The following is a 22,778-nucleotide window of genomic DNA, read 5'->3' on the forward strand; positions in this document are numbered from 1 at the left end:
AAAAATTTAAAACTTCAAAATAATCTTAATTTTCTGAAGCCGGTAAAAGCCGGTCAACCGGCATTTTATTTGAAAAAAAAAACCGGAAACCAGCTTTTTCCTTCGGGTGGTTTTTTGGAACCCCTATATATCATACATACATACATACATACAATGTGGGTATATTTAGCTGTCTCGTCAGAAGTTGAACTGAAACGGCCAAAATCCCCGTAGTCGATGATTGATGTTGTTTTCCATACACTTCCTTCAACCACTTTGAAAATCTCAATGTAGGAAAATATTTATAAACATCACTCTCTTTGTCACAGACTTTCTTTGTTACAAGCGCGTGATAATTGCTAAATTCAATTGAGTGATGTCGATCATACTATACATATTTCTGTATGGCTACGAATTGCTATTTAAAAATTTATTATCTATTGTGTAATTAGGCGTAGTTAGATACGCATACATTTAATATGGATTCGATTTACTATCGGCTGTTTTTCTATGAAAGTGTGTTACATATTTTATGTCCAATCCTTTCAAAACGTGAATATGAAATGTTTGCATTAATAGCGATCGATAATTACCATATGTAATAATCAAATAGTGGAAGTACCTTTCGTAAAATTGATCGCTTATATACATATGTATGTATGTACATTTACCTATGTAGATGTATAGTACCTACCTAATGCCTTTATATTAGTACATACATACATACATAAGCATGTATGTGTATAGCTGCATGCTCAGGCTATATTTAAATTGTTATTTTATACATCATATTCTCGAAGTGTAATAAATTCTGTTAGAAATCATTTATATGATATATAAAAAAGTAAACTGCCACTTCCGGGTGATGGAACTTTACATATGACATATTAACCCTTAGATGCGAAGTGCGGATAAATCCGAATCACTGTGTACGGTTCTCAAGTGCGAGGTACGAATTTATACCACGCTCTATAAAAAAGCGCGGGATGCGGATATATCTAAATACTATTGAGTAAACCTTTTTTTCAACTTTCATTTATTCTTATTTAATCCAGAATATATGTATGTACATAGATACTGCAGGAAATGACTATAATGACATAAAAAAATCGTAATAAAATCTTTAACTTTAATTTTGAATGGATAATTGACACATTACAGACTTCTTATGATAAAAAACCTCGATCCTCTTGAATAAAAGTTCTACTTTTGGCTAAGGTAAAAATATTTTTAAAATACTAGTACTTATAAGGTGCATGTAAAATAAAGTAAAAATTCAATCTGATCTGTTGAGCGGCTTAGGAGATAATATAATCCAAAAACTTAAGATAAGAGGACATCTACATCTACTGAGGATAGGAAAATTCACAGACCCGCATACGCATTTTTTCTATATTATGAAAACGCGATCAGTGATCGATTTAAATTCAAATTCAAATTCAAATCAGTCAAAATCTCGAGTTGGAATTTCTGATCAAAAAACTTCATCTATTGTTATTACATACATATTATAGATATCGTGAAATTTTCAAATGTTTTCTTTGTTCTGACTTCCTTTAATGTCAATTATCAATTGCTTTTTTACTGCTATTGGTAAGGTGCTAATTAGTGGTTAATCGCGGCGCAGGGCCGAGTACTCGTGCTTCGTGCCAGGGCTGGCACGCGTCCAGCTGCCATACGTCTGACAGCCAGATCGCCAGTTTTTTTTTACCAGAGAACGCGTGACGTGACGCTCGCTACTAACGACTTCACTTCGTCTATATTTATTTATATACAGAGTCGCGCATTGTGCCCGGATTCGCGTGACGTGCACATTCCCAAAATCCAAATCAACATCCCGATAGAACCTGCAGTCCCGCATGGAATTGAATTTGTATATACAATGTACATCAAAAACAACGAATTTTGGAATTCGGAAACAGCTTAAGTTGGAAAACACGTTCTGTATCATGATAAATTCTTACAAATTATACGAAATTATAAAAAAATTTATCCGCTTTTCAAAATTATTTTACTATTTTACTACCGCTTCATTATTTTACTACCGCTTCGTTATTCTTTCTAATAGGTCATTTTTCATATTGCAGTATGTGTGAAAAAAGTTGATTAATCAGCTAGGCTGATTAATTATTATTTTTACAAAGCATCTTGCTTGCCCTATTCAGTGATAAGTACTTTTTGTCGCACTTCTACGTATTGCTGTCATGCAGTCGGTTTCCGGAAACTTTTGTAAAATTTAAAAATTCTGGAAAGCTGTTATTCAACGTGTTCATAAATAAACTTCTGGAGAGGAATATTCTTAAGGAATATTCTAGGTAAGGGATATATATTTGAAAATTCAAACTAGCAATATCTCGAAACTCGTGTTTTCAACTTTTCGTTTGCTTACACATATTGTTTTTATATTGTATACAAAAATGTTTTTTATATACGAGACATATTGAAAAAGAGTCTTGAGATATTGCAAGTTGGTGGAATGAGTTAGACCCCCAAAAACAGATTATGCTATTTACATGTGTAAATAGCTGTAGATAAATTGACAATAAATCACACCTAATTTTAAAGTCTATCGAGAATCGTCCATAACAAAAGATAATCATAACATAATCATCCATAGCAAAAGATAATCATCCATACAGTTTACTAGGTATAATTATATGATATTATGAACTTGTTATTAGGTTTAAAAATGAATTTAGTGATGTATGCATTTATTGATGATTGGATAAATACACTCAAGAGAGCCGCACTCTCGAGACATCCAAACTTTCAAAGATGCTTAAGAAGACCTAACGCAATATAATTCCACAAAAAAGCGTCAAGTTGTATTTGTATGTTATCCAAGGGTGCTAATCCTCTTTTATGAAATTCTGTTGCGTAAGTTCTTTTGAGCGCCTTTGAAAATTAGGATATTTCAAAACTGAGCCAGTGCAGTATTCAGTGCATTCTTCCGGGAACCGTATTTATTAGTATATTTATTTAATTTATGTACGTAGTAACAATAGATGAAGTTTTTTGTTGTTGTTGTAATCCTGTTACAGAAATTGGATGATGCCATCGGTTCTACAACATGAATATGATTTTCAACCTTCTGAAACAAAATCTGTTGCATTCCTATTATTAATTTGGAATACTTATTGAAGTAGACCGCAAATTATGGATCGTTTCCTCTCGCGCGTGTCGTTATTTTTAGTAGCGTAATTAACGGAATTGTGTGGAACGATCTTGAGGTTTCTGGACAAAGATACCGGGAGGCCAGGAGCTGTCTCTGTTCTTCCACTAAATATAGACTTGCAGATCCAACCAGTCGGGGCTCTATTTATTTATTTATGTTTGAGTTGTAACCGGTGGCGATTATAGTGCGGGCGAGATTAGGCGCCAGTCTAATGTCTATACCTACAAAAATCCTTCAATTTTACACTAATAAAAAAATTCGGATGTGAAAAACCCATGACTTTATCTATGTTTTTGAGGAATATAAGAAGGACAGAAAACAAAATTCAATATTAAACCGTAAAGACACATTCACACATACCGGCAGCATTATGAAATACTATGATAGCATTTTCGATACAAATTGAGCGCAAATGTATGGAAACTTGCACAAGACAAAAGTTCTACTTCCGGCTGTCGGATTTTGTTCAAATATATTTATTACTTCAAGAAGATTAAAATAATTTAAAAGGTCATAATAAAATAATGAAATATTGCTTAAAAAAAATATAATACCTCCTTCAGTTTACGATTTACGTAGTGTCGATAGCAATTTCAGTAACCGATACTAAGTTTCAGTTCGATAGGACTAACGGTGTTCAAAAAGTAAAAATATAACGTATTGTATTTATGTATGTATGTACATAAATAGCCATAGGTTCAGTTATCGATAACTTACTGCTTTTGAACCGCATACAAATTTTTTAACCAATGGAGGAGCTATGAAAAATACTAGGTATTTCAGCTGTATTATTAATTTTACTAACAAATATGCACTTAAATCATAAAACTATTATAATAGGATTCCTTTTTTTTGTTATAGTCCTTATTGAGGACATTCAAATTATTAAACGACAAAGAAAATTCTATGTTTAAAAAAAAAGGATCAAATCAGGGAAATTGATTTCGAGGAAATCGAGGTTGAATTTTCTCAAATAAGCAGCCATCCCTTAATAACTACAGTTCACTTGAGAATTTGTATTTAAGGACGTTCGTACGTAAAGTATGTCCGTTCAGTTTCCAACCCCTTAAATCCAGTGTTTTTCGACATATTGTTACTCGAGCACTCGACACGAGCTAAGGAAGCCATACGAAACGACACCGGAATTACGAAAGTCCCAATATATGAACTCGATATATGTACTGTACCTAGATATATCTACCAAAGCGTAACTGCCATTTATTGTAAAAAAAATACATGTTGTCAACGTTACAATGTTTTCATAATTTCTGAATTCTATCAATCGATTTTTTTAATGTAAGGGTTGTCCGGTGGACACCTAAGGTCAATCGGTGGTGATTCATCGGTGTAGAGCCGCCACAATCCACACATTTTCTGGGTCAATCATTCGCATGCGACCGAGCAGTGCTATCTGGTATAACTAATCTGTTCAGTGAAAGCAGGTAAAGGGATAAGTATTGATAGATATGGGATGGAGAATCGGTCGCGTTTGCGCAATAACCGGCGAGACTGGGAGGTCACCCTACCGCGGCACGATACCCGTGTCCAGCATTTTCGACACACAATACTGATTTAAATCTATAATGCGATTTTAATCTTAGTATCTCCATATCGTAACGGATTTATTCTATATGTTGTTTTTTTTTTCATTATTGTAATTGTCATTATTTTTCCGGCTTCCGTAGTAAATCGTGCGCATCGCTCATTGTTGATTGTATGATTTATCAAATGTATGTAAGAATATTATATACATACATATGTATGTATGTTGATAGATATATACGTAGATAAATGCAGTAGTATCTGTGTGTTCATTAAACTGTTTGTGGAAATGATAAATGTTATATTAAAAAATTGCGAGACGAATGTGATGGATAATTAAGTGATACCCAATCCAGAAGAAAAGATTTTTTATATTTCATAGTTTATAAAGTTAGCAATTGTACGCATGTATAGGGAGCTTTAATAAGAGTTATGTAAATAAACGTATAACGATAATTTAGATTTATTTTGTTGCGTTATACATAATAAATAGGATTTCGTAGTGTTTTTGAGGCTCGATCCAAATTAGGGTAAAATTTTGATGCGGTGACCCATTGAAATATATGTATGTATGTACATAAAAATAACAATAAATTCATTTTTTTATAATATATAAAACACATATGTACATTGCTTGTATTGGTGGCATATTATAAATGGTTTTAAAAATCATCAAATCTTGATGTAATTTAAGACAGGCTGCAAATTATGTCATTTTCAGACTGAAAATTTGATTTTTATTCTAAGAAAATTTTAAAAACTTGATTCTTCTATGTATTATTGAAAAATTAGTTTATGTATGGAGTGCCATTTTGCTCTCTTCAACGATATACATATTATAGCTATGCAAGATATAACATCGAATTTAAAAAGGACTTAGTGTCGCGGTTACTCTAATATGTACCGTCACAAATAAACGTTGTTTTTGTTTGTGTATTGCAGATGAGATGACATCAGTTGAGAATCACTTTCATTCATATTCCATATATAATTTGTAATTGTGTTTCAAGTTGTATTGTTGATACATTTGAATGGGTTTTTAATTTATAAAATCATATAACGACCATTAGATTACCGTCATACCATATAACCACCACCAAATGACACCAGATCATCTGTCCACTTTCCTTGGGGTTTTTAAAGGATGCTCCGAAAATGTCAGTTTATCAAAAATGTATCCATAGATGTCTCTATGCTGCTCTGTTAAAATTATTCTATAAATTGTATATCGGTGTTTGTAATTAGTCAAGAAGACGCATTGGGGTTTACCTGTTAAGCCCTCCTGGTATATATGTATGTACATATGTGTATGTAAAAATAAAAGTAAAAATATACATATGTATATATCTGCATCAAACAACGTTGAATCTATTTGGACGTCACGATATAAATTTTAAGTACATAGGTACATAAGTAGGAATTGTTTTTCTTATTTTTAATTAATCAAAAATTTTCGTTAAAGTGTTATTTTCCAAATTATGAAAATCTCGTCAAAGTGCCTGAACACATTAAATTTTCCTCGCAAAGACGTTCAATATGTTGTTTTCGAAAAGCTGAAACACAAATCTTATGGCGATCACGTTGCAATTTGCCCGTCACTTATCTTGAAACGTAAGCATTAAAAAATAAGTGTTGTAATAATAATATTAAATTATAATATAACATATGTGTGTATTTTTGTACATATGTATGCGTATATTTGTACATATCTACATATGTATATATCATCACTGATGTACATAATTATTTAATATCATTTATGTTTTATTGTAGTTATTTTAGAAACGAATAAAATTTTATGCTTTATATTGATCCGATTTGACGATAAGCTAGCGCACAAATCGATCGTTGTTTGGTTCAAAAAAATGAAAATGAGACAAAGCGCTTGTCAATTCCAGTCAGCGCGCACTTAATCGATGAAAATTTTCGTGGAAAATGTTGACTTTTCCTTAGAATTATCTAGAATATTAAAATTTCATCGTGGATTTGTTTTTTAGTTTGGTTTAGTTTCAAATTTTGTTTTCAACGATGACGATATAATTTTATTTGAGATTATTTATTTTGAAAACGCTTTTGAAGATCTTCTCAAAATGTGAAAAGTCAATGAAATTATTATAATACATTAATCAGTGCGGTTTTTGCCACACGCCGATTCAAAAAGAGTTTTGGGTGAGGACGTGCTTATTGTGTCCATCGGTCAATAATTTCATGAATATTTTATTTGACATGAGATAGTTCAGATTGATAGGTGAATAGAACATGAACATAATTTAGGTGAGTTGCACGCACTTCGGCCGATCAAGCAACATTGAATTTTCACATCGATTTTCACTTCGGTAATTTAAATCTTACGAAAAATTCAATCCAATCAAGTATTACTTTTACGCCAAACAAAAAACGGCACAATGTCACATGTATGTACATACATACATAAATATAAAAGTTTTAATGTGTAACGCGCATTTTCTATTTAATATATGTTCAGAGCTGTCTTCTCGTTAGTTATCTGTTTGTGCAACTTCGCATCTGAGACGGCTCATGTTTGTCAACCGTTTCCTCGATCTTTCTCGTTCTGTCCGCTGGAGACTTTGGCCAGGGTCCTGAAATAGCCAGGCTCAGACCAGGCCCAAAGCAGCGCGTCATTTAAATCCCAACAAGAACGCGAAGAGACGCAGGCATTTTCATCGTCTTTTTTTGGTCTTTCTAACGGCGGAAACTATCTAATAAGATTGCGACGAGATAGAACCGGAGACGTTCTCCGCCTTTGGCTCCTTTCCAGTCCAATCCGCGTGTAAATATAAACACTTACATCGACGCATTGTCGGAGACAAAATTGAAATTCACTCCATATAAATTATTGAATTTAAATAACGGAGTAATATTTTTACGTTGCGTTTCTATCTCGCAATAGCGCATGATTTTTTTAACAATGCTAACATTCTTTATTGCATTATTGAAGCTTTTTTAATCCAGCTGTAATAACTGCGCTGTAGGCAACTGAACAAATTGACATACACATATGTATGTACATATGTACGTATTTCGAAAACAAGTAGATTTGCCGAAGACTTCCACAAGGATTATTCAATTTCACATTTAAAAACAATTTATGTATGTATAGGTAAAATAAAAGTTGGGCATTTTTCGTAACGATTATCATTACGGCAATCGTTCCGGTATGAATAATATAATATTAAAATATTTTTTTATGTACAATGCGCTTAAACACAATAGAAAAACTAGGTATTAAAAAATAATTTAAAACTCATCTAAATAATTTTTTTTAATAATTTAGTGAAGCGCACGATATCCGATTATGCATTTATTATAGTTTATTATTTTGTACAGATTTTTATCTTTTAACGGCTGTATGAATACTACATATCATATACATAATTCAATTATACGTGCGTACCAATGGGAATTTAATATACATTTAAGTATATTAATATTATATTAAATATGTATACATAAACTGAACTTTTCTAAATAACGTAATTCGGAAAAAAGCCCAACGTAATGAGTTGTAATGAATGTTTTTTACAAGCCTAAAATAAAATCACAGTTCAATGCACTCAAAGATGTATGGAACGTTGTATGCTTGGCATAACGGGGAAAGACAGGAAACGGAATATGTAGGTGAGACGTATGGCAATGGTTGTGGATATAGTGGATAGAGTTAAGAGATTGAAATCGCAATGGGCGGGCCACTTGGCTAGAAGAATGGACGAAAGGTGGACAAAATAATTTTTGAATGGAAAAAGGAAGACCGCAGGGAAGATGCGTGAACGAAATTAGGAAAATGTGTGGGCTGAGATGGATGAAAGTTGCGCAAAACAGAGACGAGTGGAAGGGTGTTGGAAAGGCCTTCACCCAAGAGTGGATAGTGAATGGCTGTAGATGATGATGAAATAAAATCAGTATTATAAATGTCTATACATACACATGCATAAGTATGTATGTACATACCAGTGGCGTGCGGTGAAATTCTTTCTCTTTTTGTCGTACAGGAACAGGCTGTTCCACTTGTATCCTGCTCGCGCACATTAAGTAAGGCTGTACGACAAAAATAGTGAATTTCACCGCACACCGCTGGTACATACATACATACATGCATACTTATGCATGTGTAAACATGTCCGAATTTATTCATAATATAATTGGGCTTAGCTCAGGGTCTCATAAATCATAAAAGTATGTATGTAGATATTTATAATACTTTTTAATAGTAATATTGAAACTGCTAGCTCAGAATAACGCTTATTTCCAAAAGTGTCTTAAATTTACATACATGTAATACATAGTTGAGGACCTCGATCGTCTTAAATCCAGCTTCGTGTGTAAGCATGTGTGTATTATGTACATTCAAGTATATTCAAATCAATTTTCACTTAAAATACTATTTTATTTTGAGTCAATTATTATTAGAAAAGATTATAGGATACACGTGTCTCAAAATATAGTGTAACGGACGCATTATATCGAATTGGGGTACGTTGAAGCGTCATTTGCAGTGAGACAAACATTTCTAGTGAGCCATTTCCCTTTTCTATTCGTGGCCTATACTTATTTCTAAGCGCTCAAACTGTCACAAAATAAAAAACACGGCAAAAAATAAATAATGAAAAATATCGGCATATACATATACATACAAACATACATATATAGGTACATATATACATGTGTATATTTGGCCGGCATTCAATAACGGCGCTTATCAAAACGATGCTCGTGAAATTTACGCATATTTACATATAGTGTATATTTAACGTCTACTTGTATTTTTTAAATTGAAAATTATAGAAAAATTGGAACATTAAAAACGTTGGAGAAATTTTCCAATTCGATCACACAATCCGGAAAAGCAAACTTCTTGGCAGATGCAAGAGAACGCTTTCGCGGTTAATGGATTGTCTGTAAAAATTAAAACTATTTCTCGCGGTTCCAAATAGAAGCTGTTAACGTTGACAATTGTACAATTTTAAACGTTGTTACATCTCCAGTGACCGGTCTCTTGGCAGCCAATCAAAGAAAGTGTTTGTTAAATGACCCATCTTTAAATAACTTGAATGCAAAACAAAACAATACAAAAAACTGGCGTCGGATACTAACAATTCAATTTAAAGCTTAATTACTTCCGCGAAGTCATGACTATCTTTAGAAAAAAATATCGAAACCAAACTCAATATTTATTACTGAGATTATTGAATTATTGATACTAAATTATGGAATAACTGATTTCTCTAATATACATATTCGAGAACCATTTAAATTTACATATGTAATTTAATCGATAAACTTGACTGACGTATAGGTCGGATTTAAATTGTACACGTATCATTAAGACATATCATAGGTGTATTAAGTTTTGAATAAAGATAATATGTGCCAAATTTTAAATATATTTTGGCACACTTAAAGGTACATGTACCTATACATAGGTAATCAATTGCAGAAATAATCAAAAATTTAACATAGATACATAAATATATTTTTTTAGTATAAATACATATATCATTAATATATACATAGGTAGAAAAAGTTTAATTTTTAATTGCCACTTACATAGTTGATAAAAATAATCTAAAAGGTTATTTTTACGTACAAAATTGTGTACACTTGAGCAATATTCTCGGCGGTGGTATCATAAATTTCAAAATAAGAGTTTTTTCATATTTTTAATATTCTGTTCCGTCTGTCGGTTGCGTAACTTAGAAAAGTGTTATCTGTAAATCTGGAATCGGGAACGTTCCACAGATTTAGACCGGGACTCGTTTTGAGACAAATGATGCTCTACATACTTATCCGCCGCCGTCGTAAGCTCACGCTTTTCATGCACAAGAATAGATCGTCTCCCGGTTGTTATTTGTTATCTTGGTGAAAGTATGTCCCTTGATGTGTCCGACCGAATAAATAACGTCTTCCAAGCTGGACCTATTCGTAAGTAGAAGAAGGCAGCTGTCTGGTCGATGCAGCTGTTGCATCATACATATCTACATAGTACATGTATTTGACACATTCAATTGTTCGTCTTGTTTATTTCCATTCAATTTATACTGTCGTAGTTTTTCAATAGATGCTCGTATAAATAAATCTATGGTATACCCCAAATTCATAAAATTATTACTGCACCATGTTGTGCAGGGGTTTCAAAAAAATTGCGTGGCCAATTTTACTCCACATTTGGATTGAATGTAAACGACGGTAATTTCAAAGGAAGAGTATGAATTCTTGCAAATCTCACAATTAACTGCTAAAAATTTGGTCATGCCCCGTAAAACTCGTAATTCAAAATGTTTTGAACGTTTTTGTTTTTGAATACTTCAATTCAAATCCAATCCTGTTTGAAAATCATAATTCCAAAAATTATATAGATAAATGTTTATTTGTAAGTTATATATTAGTCCAACGTATGTACATTTGTATGTACATATGAATATAGACTTTTCAATTTATGTAGAAACATTAAATCTGGTTTACAATTATGTACTCCGCCGAGAGGATTCCTGGGCCTCGGAAAAATGATTTCGGGCCCTATGATAAAAATAAAACTTATAGTTATATTTTTAATATGCGAAAAATCTATCAGAAATATTTAAAAAAATACGTATATGTTGCTTGTTATTTTTTTTAAATATACCTATTTTGAATAAGAAAGTTTGATATAATATATAGGTAGGTACGATTTCACATTTATTTTTTTATCGATTAGTCATGCACACTCGCCTAACAGATCGCTCCAGAGCGACAAGTGCACTAAACAGATTAAGAACAGAAAAAAATAGAGGAAAAAATACATGAATTAAAAAAAAATACACGTGTATCGATAATTAACATTTAGCATTAAATAAATATGTGCATGTATTTTTATGTACATATGTAGAATAATATAAAATATTAATATCAGTCAGTCGGACGACCTGATACAGGGCCCCTCGAGTAGTACAGGCCCTGGAACTTTGCCCCGGCTCTTACTTAGGGCCGGGCCGCACCGTGCAACTTTGTCGGCCAACTAGTTGCGCGACCCAAAAAAAATTATGGAAATGTGTGCGACAAACAAGTTGATGGGTGTGGCATGTCCCATCTACCTTCATGCATTGGTCTGGTCGCCCTCAACCAAGTCGCTCGCAAGTCGCACGGTGCGGCCCGGCCCTTAGACTGGTTTTTGAAGGACTTCGATTTTGGAATCAAAAGGTTCTCAAACAAAAAAGCCCAAGCAACACCGGGCAAGTGTGTTTTCCCATTATTATATTAGTATAAAATCAATTTTAATACTGTTCTGAAATGAGTTCTAAAAGAGGTGATGGCTCTGGAAATTTTTCTTCCAAATTTCATCCACCAGTGATACATTAAACAGTTTATTTTATTTTATTTTTACTATGAACCTTCCTAGACAATTAATTACAAACATTGCAGCATTTTTACTACATAAATCACTGTATTTCGAGAGGCTGAAGAACACGAAATTAGCATTTAATTAATTAATTATTCCATTGAGACATCTATAGACTTTAACTTGTACATTTATGGATTTTAACATTTTACATATTGTACATAAATCAAATTCAGATATTTGTGACAGCGGGTAGGATGATTTTTGCCAATTTGAGGAACCGATTCAACAATGAAAATCAGATAAATTTGCAAACTCTGAAAAGAAACGACCGACTTGGAGTCACAAATATCCAAGTCGAACCAGCAGCATTAAAGATTACCACGGGATCGAACCCAGTAATCTCTCGGTGCTAAACATAAACGCAACCACCGAACCATACTGCTGGCTATATATTATATACCCCTTTGAATAAAATATTATATTATTTTACGACATTCAGATTTACTTCAGATTATTGAAATTTGTTCTAAAGAAATATCTAATATTATCTGTTGAAGAATCCTATTGGATTGTTGGAAACTAGTACGTAAAAATGTTTTAAATTTTCATAATGGCTCATTTTTTTTTAACAATCCGTTTAAATGTTTTGTTTCAGGTTTCCCGTTTACGACTAGTATAAGAGCGGCAGGTTATCCAACAGTACTACCAAGTCAATACGGGTAAGCATAGATTCGATTTTACATTTGTTTTCTTTTTGTGTTTATTATTGATACAATTAAGCACTGTCATTATTAAGTAATATTACTTATATAAGCTACAAAAAATTACCTTGCAATACATTTATTTTTGTGTCATCGTTTTTAATGATAAAACATTGGAGATATTGTGAGCTTTCTCGTCGACAAATTTTTATTTAACTGATTCATGAGCGTGCGACGCAGGTGTGCACGATGATGATAATAACAATAACATTTGTACAACAAATGCATTATGATATGTATATTGTACGTAGATATACCTAGTATGTATGTACATTTTTTCGCCGAAACAGGTCACAACAGTTGCGATAAGTGCTCGACACTCGTGTGTTCGAGCCCGCCTTTTATCGCGCTTGTGCTACAGTAACAAAAAAAATGAACACGTGGAATGCAATGCAGTAAAAATGATTGAAATTGACCTACCTGGTTCGACCAGACACGCCAATGACACATGCATGCTCGTCCCGGCATTGCGAAAGTGAAAATTTTCACGAATTAAACACACAATCGATCGCTTCAATGCGGCAAATTGTGAAAATGTATTAAAATAAGTTTGTAGTTGGGTTGGAGGGAAATATGTACAATATCTATACATATCTACATATATCAAATTACCCAAAAGATGAGTGGAGTTATTTGGAAACGGCACAAAGGCGCACTGAAAACGACATATCACATTGCAAGTGTCATTGGCGAGCGGTCTGAAACTCTCTGAAAAGAATATGTTCGTATATGTAAGTATGTGTGTGTGTGTGTGTATTTAATGAGTAAGAACGCGTTTTGTGAAGACACGAATCGCCCACACGTTGTCTTCTGCCCACCACGACAACAACAATCATCCACAACATGGCTATTCAGAGCACTCTTGCATATATTTCATTTTGCAGAAAAGCAAATGGCTGACAAAAATATGGCCGCCAAACGCGACGAAGCAACGCGCTCGATACTAAATGTAAAATATACAACCATATCAATTTTATTATTATTTTATATCTATATATACATTTTTATATATATTTATAAATAAATATTTAAAAGCGTGAGAGTGGGATTGATTTGTTTTTTTTTTTATTTTATTTTATTTTTTTGTTACCATTTAGTTTTTTTTAATTTATTTTATCGTTGAGTTTATCGTGATTTATTTATTAAAAAAAATATGTTTTTAATGCAATTTTATGGGCGATATGTAATTTACGTGTGTTGATAAAATTTGTCTACACAGGTTTTCTCAATTTTTTTATATGAATTGTATCATATTGAAGTGTGCTAAATTGCAAATGTGTATGAAAATATCGCCCATAATGTTGATATAAGGCAACGCTCACCATGCCCCAGTGCTTTTGTTTTACTATCACTGTCATGTGGTTTCTGTGCGCGTTTCCTCATAACCCGAAACTAGGCAATTGAATGTTTTTATTTTATTTTTTATTTTCTTTCTTGTCCCAAGTGTTTGCTGCAGATTTTATCGTCTCAATGTTGTGGTGGTGGAATCGCTAGTTATATTATATTTAAAACTTAATTTTTTAAAATTGCTGTTTAAACATATTATCTATAATAATAAAAAATCACATTTAACTTACTGCATAGTTTGTAGTGTACATATATAATACATAGTATTTTATCATAATTAACGCGATGAAGAGTAGATGTTGATTTGTTGTCTTTTAACAGAAAATCAAAATCAAAATCTCCAGAGATGCAAATAATCTGTAGCAAAATGCAATAGAAGTGTTAAAAACTAAGTAAATACTCTTTTGAATACATTTTAAAACCGTTTAGTAATAAAATTAATGATAATTGGTATTGTTTATATGTATGTATATCAATTATATGCAAAGGGACATATTCAATTTGAACTGAATCGCGAATATTTCCTCAATATTTTCATTACATTTTTAATATATTTGTCTGTAGTTGGTATACCTATAAATAACTTTATTTATTAACATGTTTAACTCATTAATTTCAATGTTATGCATAATTTTCTCGAAATTTATGTATTGTACATATCTGTAAGAATTAAAAATTAAGTGTAACATTATCCGTAGTATGAATCCTATAAAATCTATCAAATACGTGTATTCAAAATTAGTAATGTTTTTATTACCTACCAGGAAATTTAAAACGGCTAAAAGGGTTAACGTGGTTAGTGTAATTATCGTTATATTAAATTCTGCTTAGATATATCATGTTCGTTTGTATTTGATTTCTTATTTGGTGGAGGGGTGCAATAACGATTTATATATTCGTATTGTATTTTTTTAACGGTATTATTTCATTATAAATATATTGGAAATAGAGTGTTTCTTTTGTGTAGTGTAGCTGGCTTTTTTAAGCAACTATAATATACAGGGGAAAAAAATATGCAACAGTCAAATATGTAAACATTCATTAATTTGATGAATTCTCCTTTGACGGTTGCATTATGCTGTTTTCGATATTAAAATTATTTTTTATGCTTAGTTTCATATTTTAAAAACAAAACACCCTTTTTATAGGTTTTGTGCGGTTTGATTTTATTGTTTTTTTGAACTTTACATAAAACAGAGTGAGCGTGATTTGTTAAAAAATCATTAGAAAAAACCAGGGCTGTATAGTCGGAGTCCTAAAGAATCAACCGACTCCGGCTCTGTTTTTATTATTTTATTTAATTAATAGTCTTACGGTATGTGTCAACTATAATCTCCAATTTTATTGAAGTAAATCCACTATTAAATTCAAATTTAATAATTCCTTTATAAAAATCATGAATTCGAATGACTTATAAATAAAATCGTTGAATTGCACGTACATATTTTGATGTGTTGTAGCGAAAAACCAACTATTTCCATCGTCTCATACTTTTTTATTAAATTGATTTGTTCGTGTATGAAATTCACACACACAATATGAATGTTTTTATTTACATTGCCAATAATTCAATAAATTTGGCAATATTTTAGTGATTTTAGCAAGAAAAGTCGATCTTAAGTCGTTCAAGTTGGAGTCGGAGTTTTGAGTCGGAAATATTTGATCCGACTCCACAGCCCTGGAAAAAACCATATTTAAATTTTTTATAATATCTATCATATCTATAGATATATATGTAGATTTTAAAGGAGTATGTTGAATTTTGTTATATAGTATGTTTTATGGATTTTTTGTAGCTAAGCATGACATTAATTACAATAAATACGTGAAGTGATTTTTAAATATTGTATTTTTGGTGTTCAATAAACATCAACAAAACAATTCTAATAATAGATATATTTACAACCTATGAAGCGAAGATGTTAATGATATCACAAATATCTTATCGATAGCTTTAGACACGATGGTTTGCTGTGTGTTGATTTTTTTTTTTTTTGAATCATTTGAAATCAATATTTATTGAGATTTCAGATTATATTTGCTACAAATTCACCGCCTATTATATTTTTGTGTTGAGTGATGTCACGTTTGCGTCAATATTTTGCCAATTATTTACGTGCATATTGTAGTTACGAAAAATATCTATGTGCCTATATATTTTTTATGCAAAAAAAAATATACATATGTACATAATGTGTATATATGTACATAGTAGGCTCATCTTTTAAAATCTTTTTAATAAATTTTATTTTTCTTATTTCAATGGGGACTTTCCCTATAGACATTCTAGTATTATATATGTATAATATAATTCGTACGTTATTAAACATATAATATTAATATTGTAACTGATGCAATAGCTTTAGACTCTTGGATTCAATCAAATTTGGGGTTTGCGCAGAAAATTTGTAAATTATCTTGTGGGCGTTTACGAACTGAGATGGGCGGAGTCAAGCTCAATCCTGTCTTGTGATTGGTCAGGCGTCCGCGCTAGTCTCAGCGACTAGCAAGAAAAATATTCTCAGACTGATAGTAACAAAATGGCGTTATAATTTTCTCATATATTCATCTCTAATTGCCATTAAAATTAAATATTTATATTTATGACGTTGGTTATCAATTTAAATACAGTAATAATATTGAATTTCCTTGTTTTTGATGATACCATCAGTTGATTGAAAAGTGGGAAAATTGTAGGGTAATCCATTAACGCGACACCTACCACTAATTGTAATGAAAACATGTCCATTGTCGGCAATGGGCGTTACAATTACTAGGTTTTGTGTTGTCATGCCTGAAAAGAAAATAGCACTTTGTTTCAACTTGACAACTTTCCGATATTTGTAAGTATGTACTTGTAAAACAAACAGAATAAAACACTTCTAATGAAATTGAATTACACTCAAGTAAATTATCGTATATTGTTTATCATCGTACATACATATGTGTATCAAAATATCGTAATCTTGAAAGTTTGTTTTTCACGTTGATTAACAAGATTGGGGCGATTTAATATAGTGTCGACGAGAATTGTTTTTCCGTTCTTTGAAAACCGGATGTGTAGGAAATTGTTGCCCATTTCCTGACCTTAACGAGGGGCTTTTTCCCCTCCTTGTAATATGGGGTGAATTTAATGGCACTTAATTGTGTTAACGCCGAAGTTTTTAATTATCTACCGAATATAGCAGAGTCTATTAGACCATCAGCTCTTGAATAAATATGTCAATTTGTCATATGTACGTAGGTATGTACATAAATACGCAAGTAGTTGTTCCATTTAAGTAAGTTCATCAATTTATATCCGCGTTCGTATATAAAAATAGAGTAAAAATACAGTATCTGTATATTTTGTACGTGCGACATTTTTTTGTGGTCATTGACGTCATAGTTCCGTGTGGTCACTGCCAAAATAATAAACGCGTGATGTATACATATATACACATACATACATATGTACGTCTGCAGATACATTTAATAACGCACATTTGGTCCGTTCAACATTTGCAAACCACCAAATAGAAATATTAAGATGTGTTTCCATCGAGACATGTCTGCATTGCAACTTGCGTGTAAGGCTATAAACCTGAACCCAAACTTTTACATATAAGTTTTGTTTAAATCGCGTATAAATGTATGAATATGGTAATGCATATAAATTATATCCGTGTGTGTAAAAGTAGGTATATTGAACTATTCCTTCGGTGGAAATGCAACACAACGTAATAATATATTTTTTTTATTTATTTTAGCATACCTATTTATTTTTATTATATTCTTTGATATATAATTCTAGGTTTTTTTCTTTTTTTTTGTAGTTTCATAACACTTCTTTTTTGCATCTTAATACAGATTGGTTTTGATTTTTGTTGTGATGAGTGTGATAGGTTATTGGAATTCGCCAGAATATATGTACGCTTTTCGCAATACAACATTAGTGTGTGCTCGTTTTCAAAAACCACACAAAAATCCCCAATCATCTCTGATGGGACGCGGTGCTTCTGTTGCCTTCTGAATATCTTGCAACTCGTCGACACTCAGAGATGTTTAGGGATTTTGATATTTTAATCCCCACATTGGGAAGTGTAATATCGTTTATGGTTGTCGATTAAATTGTGCAATTTTTCATGTTGTTTTTGTATATGTACGCTTAGGGTACCGCCTGGATACATGTATCAGCCCCAGACTTATTTGGCACCAAGTGGTCTAGTCCAGTTGCCGGCTGCACAGTTGTCCCATGCTGCTTTAGCCGCTGCCACATCCCAGTTCTACGAGTATCAAAGTGCAGCCGCCGCTGCTGCAACAGCCGCTGCATATCCCGGACAAGCAGCCTACTCTAATGGATTCGATGCATACCCGTACACGAGTTCCGCAGGTAAACTATCAATACAACATTCAATAACGCCTATCATTTTGGACGAAATATATTTGACGAAGTCCACCTGTCTGTAGAGTGTAGAGACTCTTTAGTTCCGAATCAGTCATTTCAGCTTTTTCTTAGGCAGGCAAAAATTGGTCAAATTGATTTTTTTTTCAAATTTTTTTATGTACTAACATTGATAAGGTTTTGGTCAGAAAGCAATTTTATTAAATAACTAAAACTTTTTTTGGACCGAATTCGTTACATATGAAGATTAAATCCATCTCATTCGTTGTTTTGTGTGAGAATGGGCGTCTGCAAATAAAAATACGAGAAATAAAATCATTTTTGATTGAGCAGATTCAGTAAAATATTAATTAAAAACCTTTCTTGAAAACAAAACATCAATACGAACTTTCGGAAAAAAAACGTTACACATCTGTTTTTCCGACAAAATAAAGTAAAGGAGACCTTTCTAACGATTCGCTCCATAAAATAACAATTTCTAAATTTTACCCAAGGCATAGGTACCACTTAAAAACCAAAATATACTTGCTTCGAAATAATAAAATCTTTTTTTTTTTCAAAGCACCTAGCAGCGATTATTTTATTAGTTACTAAGCTACCCAAAAGTAACATAAGAAATAAACGTAGCATTCATAGATCCATAGTATCTCATTAATCATTAAATTCATAATATTTTCTAAATTCACACTATTCCCAAATTTAGGGGGGGGGGGGGCGAGTGCCCCCCCCATGCCGCCTCAAATGACGTCCCTGAAAAAATTGCACGTGTTTAATGCATGTGCAGATTAACAGTGGGAATACCATCGTTGACTTTCACTTAAATTAAATCTTCTTGCAATTGTATTTTCGGTTCCGTTAATTCTACGAAGGGAAGTTATAAACAAATTAACATTTCAGTTGTTAATAAAATGAGATGGACCTTTCTAACAATTCGCTCCACAGGTCGAACAATTTCTAAGAATTTTACCCAAGGAATACCATTTAACAAAACAAAATATAACCTTTTTTTACATAGCTTTATTGCAGTGCTTCTATTTCTGGCCTAGTCTATGCTACTCTAAAAGTAACATAACATAACAATCATATTATTTCTTACTGTTTTCTAAATTCACACTATTCCAAAACTAAGGCATGGCTACTGCCATGCCATGCCTTCCCCCAAATGACGTTCCTGAAATCAGTTCAATGTAGAGATCGATTCGGGCTGTTGATTAAACAGTTTAAAAATTGACCGATAGATGTCACTAGTAAATAAAAAAAATAATTTATTTTAGCTTGTTTATATGTAAAGAGCAGGGCAGAAACAATTGAAAATGAAATATTAACAGGTAGATGAAATAAAATTGCACATTACCTTATAAGCTATAGTTCCAGTTTCCAGCCTGTTTTGGGTAGGCAATAAGCCAAATTAGCTTATTTAGTTTTAAATTAATTTAATTTTCTAATATTTCTGTGTATTTAATTAAAGAGATTTCATGAATTGCGTTGTTCACATTATAGCTGCTGCCGGAGCTGCGGCTGCAGCTGGATACATGTCACCGTACGCTGCCTACGCTACTTTGCCACAGGCAACTTTGCAGGGTAGCGGAGTGTTGCCTACTTTAACACCTTATCCACAACAACAGCCAACATTGCAAGAAGCCCGAATGCAGTAACACTTGAATTTCATCGGCTTAAGTTAATTGCTATCCTCGGTCGGGAATATTCACAGATATTTGATTTTATATGTACATATATACATATATGTATATTATTAATACTTGTGACATATCTTTTCATATCTGTAACATAAGATCATGTCTGATCAGCTTTATTATGGTATGTAACCATTAAATGTTGCTGGACAACAATCAATTACTAAATTGAATGAGTCAATCGAATGAATTTATAATGTACAAAACTCTACTTACAAAAAAAATTTTCAAAAGCATTATTAATTCATTTTAGGAATAGATATATTTATAAAATTTATGAAAAATGCATCGGAAATACGATTTTTGTTCGAAAATAAAAGACAAATATCCGTTTCAAGGTATGATTTATGGTCGTTGTATCTATAATAGATCTTTTTGTTAATTTATAAAGAAAAGTGGAAATTATTTAGAATTAAAATTATTATAGTAAAGTAAAAAAAAACAAGAGCTTATTATTGCACAATAATGATTAAATTTAACGTGTTTTTAAATGTTCCCTTTTGACTTGTGCCATTTTGTAATCACTCCGACCACAGTAAAACAATAATAAGATGAACATATTTTTTAGATTTCATTGCGACTAGTTGTGAACTAAATGATATACATATAGTGCCAATAAATAAATATTTTTAAAACAAATATGTAGACACCATAAATACACTGAAATGCATGTATGTCATGCCTGTGTGTTTCGATGTTAGCGAATTGTTTATGTTATTTTTATGTATATGTAATATTTAATAATTTTAATTTATTTACCACCAACTACACAGGTTGTACAATTTTTTTATTATATTATTCCATAGATGATTTATATAGTCTTAACATCTAATCACTTATTCTATTGTCTTATTAATAATGTTTTTAGATGAAAATCGAAAACAATAATAACGAGAATTATTGACTAGGTTTAGCACACATATGCAACTATTAAAAAGCATTGGTAGTTAACGTTAACGTCATTAGATTTACTCAATATATTCTCAATAATATAAGGTTTCATATTATATTATGTTAAATCTACAGCTATTTTACTACTTATAAAATCGTATTATATTCATGATGAATACGTTTTTAAATTCATGTCATATCTACATAAATAAACTCATAAAATTATTTTCAAAAATTTTAATTTATTCAATTTTAATCACATAATTAAATTTTAGGTTTATCTTTTATGATTTAAATTTTATTTTTGGTATGGTTAAAAGCAAAATAAATAGCTTTGTTCCCTTAAAAAATATGGCACTGTCATTTTGTTTCTTCTAATTTTAATTTTAATTAACGTTGCGTCTGAAATAAAGCACTGAAAAATTGTAACTGAATAAGAGTCCGTCCAAAATGTGCCTTTTTTGAATAATGAATGTGTTACAAATTTCAGTGGTTCCACTGTGTATGTCACATCCATCGTTCAATAATAGACTTTGCACATTTTGTTACTATCCTTTGTATTTGCTCAGAACTAACAATGTTATTTATTTAATATGTAAGTAATAAGTATATAATAGATAATTAATAGCCATTTATTTATATTTATGTAATAAAATCATAATATTTTGGCCTTGTACTTATTGTTAGTCAAATTTAACACTGTTGAATGTTAAAACCATAGTCTAAATAAAATTATTGTTCAATGCCAAGAAGATAAAAAGGTTTTACAAGAATAAAGGTTAAATGATATTTGAAGAAATTCATGTTTAATCGTTATATTTTGATGAACTATCAATGATAAATAACTAACTGTAGGGCTAGTTGAATAATTTTAATTTTAATAAAATATAAAATAGCAATACTAACCATTTTGCCATTTAATGTTAATGTAGTATTATACTATTATATTATAATTAGTGTACCTACTTGTAATGATGTAATTTAAAATTACTATTTTACCATGGTATTTTTCTAGTACAATTATATTACTAGTAAGTCTTAAAAATGCCTTTGATGCATTCTAAATTACTACAGAATGAAATCTTATGATCTGATATTTGAGAATATCAAGACATAATACCAAATTAAAATTTGTATTCTAGAAATTTTTAGACATTAAGTATAGTTTTAATATACACATATTTAAATTATTTGTTGAATTATTTATTTATGGCAATATATATATATATATATATATATATATATATATATATATATATATATATATATATATATATATACATATATATATATATATATATATATATATATATATATATATATATATATATATATATACGAATAAATGTAATTTAATTGAAATTATGAACATACATATTTCCAACAAAGTTCGATTCATGAAGATATATATATATATATATATATATATATATATATATATATATATATATATATATATATATATATATTTAGTCTGTTCCAACTTACGATTCACAGCAATCGCAACCTTAAAATGACGTCAAATAGTGGCACTGAATGTTAACAATTAAATGTATCGTAATGTAATCTATGTATAAACGTAAAGAAATACTATTCAATGTGTACTTAATTCATATCTCAACAATAAAATGTGATTATATCATCCAATACTTACTTTATATTCCTTTAA

General features: G+C 31.1%; 1 protein-coding gene across 1 annotated transcript in view; it reads left to right on the top strand.

Annotated features, from left to right (window-relative positions):
* The window catches only part of LOC143913525 (RNA-binding protein 24-like), a 54,016-nt gene extending 32,563 nt beyond the window's left edge, over window positions 1–21,453 (top strand). Inside the window, exons 4-6 of the mRNA XM_077433376.1 lie at window positions 12,688–12,751; window positions 18,292–18,512; window positions 20,025–21,453. Of these exons, the coding sequence (XP_077289502.1) occupies window positions 12,688–12,751; window positions 18,292–18,512; window positions 20,025–20,179 (440 nt within the window). The 3' untranslated portion in view covers window positions 20,180–21,453. The remainder of the gene's footprint in view (window positions 1–12,687; window positions 12,752–18,291; window positions 18,513–20,024) is intronic.
* Window positions 21,454–22,778: the final 1,325 nt, after the last annotated feature.

Source organism: Arctopsyche grandis, chromosome 1 (assembly GCF_051622035.1).
Source record: "Arctopsyche grandis isolate Sample6627 chromosome 1, ASM5162203v2, whole genome shotgun sequence".
In the NCBI taxonomy this organism is placed as follows: Eukaryota; Metazoa; Arthropoda; class Insecta; order Trichoptera; family Hydropsychidae; genus Arctopsyche; species Arctopsyche grandis.